Source organism: Myotis davidii, unplaced genomic scaffold, assembly GCF_000327345.1.
Source record: "Myotis davidii unplaced genomic scaffold, ASM32734v1 scaffold378, whole genome shotgun sequence".
Lineage (NCBI taxonomy): Eukaryota > Metazoa > Chordata > Mammalia > Chiroptera > Vespertilionidae > Myotis > Myotis davidii.
Genome location: NW_006290631.1, coordinates 970,526 through 975,389, shown reverse-complemented (window position 1 = coordinate 975,389; position 4,864 = coordinate 970,526). Strand labels below are relative to the sequence as shown.

The following is a 4,864-nucleotide window of genomic DNA, read 5'->3' as shown; positions in this document are numbered from 1 at the left end:
CTTCCCCCCTTAAAAAACAAAGGGCTAAATGACTACTTAACACTTAAACAAATTCACACCGAAGGACAGTGAACCAATCAGCAAAAATACAGATATATGGGGCTTCCCCCGCCTCCCCCCTGTGTATTTCACTATGTTTATTTCCCAGTTTTGATAAAGAGGAGGGAGTTGGCAAGAAAATGAGACCCAAGGGAAGATAAAGTTTTCTTCAGCTTGATTTTATGAGAGGGCTGGTCTGGGCAGGCCCTGTTTATTTTTGCGCACTTTGAGATATTCTTGTCCTGTGACCTGCCCGGGAAGCTGGGCGCATGCTCAGAAGTGGTACGTAGTGACTTGTTGCTTTCTCAACCTAGCCACGGTGAGGACGCTGATACATCCGACTACTTTTGGCCCCTGTCTCCCGGTGCCAAAAATACATACTTCGCAAGCACAGTGGCGGCCCTGGCCACAGTTGGTTAGAGCATCATCTGGACATGCCAAGGTTGTGGGTTTGATCCCCGGGTCATATATATATATATATGCAACCAATGAATGCAGAAATAAGTAAAACAACAAATCTATGTTTCTTTCTCTCCTCTTCTCTCTCTCTCTCAAATCAGTCAGTAAAGCATACACATATATATAAAAATGTGTCCATAAATATACATACAAATAGATGTATAAACAAATAAATGCAACTACATAGAAAATAAAGTGTAAGTAACTGATGTTAGGACACAATACTCCACAGGTCTCTTGCAGTTCTGCATGCTTTCCAAGAAAGGCACAAACTGTCCTTTGCTATTAACTGTCTTTTCAAAGATGTTTGTACAGTAACTAACCTCGGGAGGTAAGAGAAAGGGTCTCCTAGAGCAGTGGTTCTCAACCTTGGCTGCACATTAGAATCACCTGGGAATTTTTTAAAATCCTGATTTCTGGGCCTCATCCTCTGGAAATTCTGTTTCTTTGTTACTAATGTTGTGGCCTCACCCCATAAAAAGAAACAGAATTTCTGGAGGATGAGGCCTAGAAATCAGGATTTTAAAGATTCCCAGGTGACTCTAATGTGCAGCCAAGGTTGAGAACCACTGTTCTAGAGCAAAAGGAAGACATCCTTACTGTCCTAAACATCAGAAACGATTGGATTCCTTAAGCTCAGGGTTCTTACCTACAACACAACCCAGGGCATGTGCAGCGCTAGTTAGCCTTCTTCATTTCGCCCTGTAAGAACTGGCTGTCAGGGAATCATTCTGGATATTGCTATTGCTAAGAGTAATAAACTCATCTCTGACCCAGGAATCTCGTATCTCCCAACAGCATCCACAAAACTGTGACATTCACTGATATTGAACTTTGATTCACTGATATTGAACTCAATTGTTATCTTAACCTAAATAGGGTAAAATCTCTGATCCTTTATAGTTCTTGATAATTGCACTTACATTTATAAATGATGAAAGTTTTATATGCTAAAAATATGTGAATAAGTGTAAATTAAATATAAGTAAATGTAAATATATTTGTAATTTTATTATTCCTCCAGAAAAAAACAACTTAGATAAAGTTCAGGAAGAGAGTAGAAAATTATATCTTAAATTCTTATGCGTAAATTGTTTATAAGTATGTATGTTTATGAATTATAGTCAAATTTCATTATTCCTGGTAGTTATGTTCTATAAAGTCAGCTTGAACACTGCATTAGTGAATATAGAACCACTGCTCCTAGTAGAACTACAGGTTGGGTTCCTATGAGCCTGTGGTCACAATACTATGGTAAACTAATCCTATGTAAGCTTTTTTTATGTGTGTTTCTGTGTAAAGACACCCTAGTTAATATATTCTTCTTATAAATAACTAACTGTGTGGTCTTTGAATGATGTAAAGCCAGGAGCTCTGAAGCCCATCTGCATTATATAGCTTTCTTTGCCAATGTCCTTGTAACACAATCCAGTCTCATCAGCATTGAAAATCTACTCTTCTGTATAGCTGCTTTCCCACAGAACACTTGGCAAGTATCTTTTAAAATCTTCCGCAGACTTCTAATCTGCAGGACCTGCCTTGCATGCAAATTTAACATTTTTCACAATATGTCACCTTTGAAATGTTTGAGATAGCCAGCACTAGTGGCAACAGGTGTAACATTTTCCTAAACTGGAGCAACATGATTGTCACTGTTCTGGGCTTTCAGCCTCATAATGGTGCCCATTACACTTATTGGTCAGCATCTCATAGAGCCACACAGTTAGCCAGTCTTCCACCTTTTCCTTAGCTTCATCATGTACTATAGATATTACTTTCGTGCTTTCTGAAGCAGCCTCATGTACAAATTGGCAAATTTCCTTTTCTTTTTCTAGATGTACCACACTTTTGATTCACGGACATGGAACTCACACTGACAATACTGCAATTCAAACGTGAATGAAGTTTATTTAACACTAGAGGCCTAGTGCACGAAAATTTGTGCACTCAGGGGGGTTCCTCAGCCCGGCCTGTGCCCTCTCGCAGTCTGGGACCCCTCGGGTATGTCCACCTGCTGGCTTAGGCCCGCTCCCTGGGGGATTGGGCCTAAGCTGGCAGTCAGACATCCCTCTGGCAGCCCAGCAGCCCTCGGGGGATGTCCACTTGCCAGCGGGGACCAGGCCTAAGCTACAGTCAGACATCCTTAACGCTGCTGAGGAGGCAGGAGTGGCTCCCGTCACCACCACTGTGCTGGCAGCCGTCAGCCTGGCTTGTGGCTGAGCAGAGCTCCTCCTGTGGGAGCACACTGACCACCAGGGGGCAGCTCCTGCATTGAGCGTCTGCCCCCTGGTGGTCAGTGTGTGTCATAGTGAGCAGTCATTCCCAGTACTTCTGCTGTCAGGGTCAATTTGCATGTTACCCTTTTATTATATACCTGGTGCATGGGTGGGGGCTGGCTGGTTTGCCCTGAAGGGTGTCCCGGATATGGGTGGGGGTCCCACTGGGGTGCCTGGCCAGCCTGGATGAGGGGCTGATGGCTGTTTGCAGGCTGGCTACAGCCCTTCAGGGTGGACGTCCCTGCTGGGGTGCCTGGCCAGCCTGGGTGAGTGGCTGATGGCTGTTTACAGGTTGGCCACAGCCCCTTCAGGGTGGAGGTCCCCACTGGGGTGCCTGGCCAGCCTGGGTGTGTGGCTGATGGCTGTTTTCAGGGTGGCCACAGCCCCCAGCCACCCAAGCTCCCAGTGGAGGCTAGCTGGAAGCAGGTATCTGGATTTGTCTATAGTTGAAACTTTGTTGCCATGAGTGGAGGCCACAGCTGGCTCAGGGCTGGCGGGAAGCTTAGCTTCCTCCATCGCCCAGGCAACCAAGCCTCCTGTTTGCTCCAGCTCCGTGGCTGCCGGCCACCATCTTGGTTGGGTTAATTTGCATATAGTCACTCTGATTGGCTGGGGGTGTTCCTTAGAGCATAGCAAAGGTACGGTCAATTAGCATATTTGTCTTTTATTAGTGTAGATGTATTTTCTCTTATGGCACATCACAGACTTCTTGCACTTAGGACACTAGATAGCACTTTAGCACTATGCTTGGGGGGCCATTGCAAACAGCACAAAAACTTGAAAAACACAGCACTAAGTAGACCATGAAAAGGACTTGTTTATAGTATAACTGCTGGAATAGAAGCCTTTGTTCAACCTGGAAACAGGTGCATCAGGCTACTTAAATTGTTTTTGCTGCTCTTTGCATGTCTACCAATGACCATGAAAACATAGCTGAGCAATGACTTTGGGGGTACAAACAAATTGTAGTGAGTAGACGAATTTGCAAATATGGAATCTGCAAATAATGATCAAATGTATATGCATGATTTTAGCCCCACCTATAAATTTAACCACAACCCAATTTCACTCTGCCTAACCAAGCTAAGTCCTACCCCTGACACTGCCCACAACCCAACCAGTACCTCTGGTAATAGGTGTCTGAGCGTCCGCAGGTGGCACCTGACTTTCGAAAAACCTCACGACGCTTCCAGCCAGGGCCCAGGGCAGGGCAGTCCAGCCACTCCTCAGCCATGGGAGCCACAGGAAGGAGCAGGGGCCTGCAACATGGAGGGGGCAATGGGAGAAACGGAGCCTGTCGGTGGGGACATGCTGTACCCCAGGCCACGTAAACCACTGGTATCAATACTTGTGCAAAACCAGCGACCTGCCACAGGCAACTGGCCAATATAAGGAAGAGAAACCCCCATTCCCACCAATTCTTCCCTGTCCTGGGCCCAGGCGCTTGCCATTCGTCATCCTCTAGACCTGGAAGCCCCATCCTCAACCCAAGGGTTCTTCCACCTCACTTTCAGTGCCCTGGTCCGTTCCTCCCCATCCTTCGCCTGAGAGCCTCTCATTTCTCCCCACTGCCCACCTAGCAACCTTTCGCTCTTCCTCCTCACTTCTCCCTGTCCTTGGCCCAACAGCCACTCTCTGTCTTGGATCTACTGGCTCCCTATTCCTCCCTTTGTCACCGCCATGCTCCCCCTCCTCAGCTCAAGAGGCCCGATTCATCTCGCCCTCAGGCTGCTTTCCCAGCCCTGGACGCCAGTGACGATTCCCATCCGCTCCGCTGACCCAGGAGTCCCCGGTGTCTGTCCTTCCTTCCTTCCTTCCTTCCTTCCTTCCTCCCTCCCTTCCTTCCCTGTCTGATGTCCTCTGATCCTGCTCCCTCGGTGCTGCCTCGATTCCCTGTGTCCTCCTCCAGAGTCCCAACTCCTCCACATCCCCAACCTGAACAGCCCGGCTCCCAGGCCTTCTGTGCTCAGCCTGACCGTGTCCACTCTTGGTCAGTGTTCGGAGCCGCACTCCGCCCGGTCTCAGCTCTGGGGCCCCCCATTCCTCTCCTCGGCGGCTACGAAGCTCTTTCCCCCCTTCCCTTCAGCGTG

At 47.5% G+C, this 4,864-nt stretch overlaps 1 protein-coding gene across 14 annotated transcripts in view; it reads right to left on the bottom strand.

Annotated features, from left to right (window-relative positions):
• The window catches only part of MBD1 (methyl-CpG binding domain protein 1), a 16,091-nt gene that overhangs the window by 10,275 nt on the left and 952 nt on the right, over positions 1–4,864 (bottom strand). For all 14 annotated transcript variants that reach the window (XM_015563834.1, XM_015563831.1, XM_015563833.1 and 11 more), the window contains exon 2: positions 3,899–4,033. In XM_015563834.1, the coding sequence (XP_015419320.1) occupies positions 3,899–4,008 (110 nt within the window). In that variant the 5' untranslated portion in view covers positions 4,009–4,033. The remainder of the gene's footprint in view (positions 1–3,898; positions 4,034–4,864) is intronic.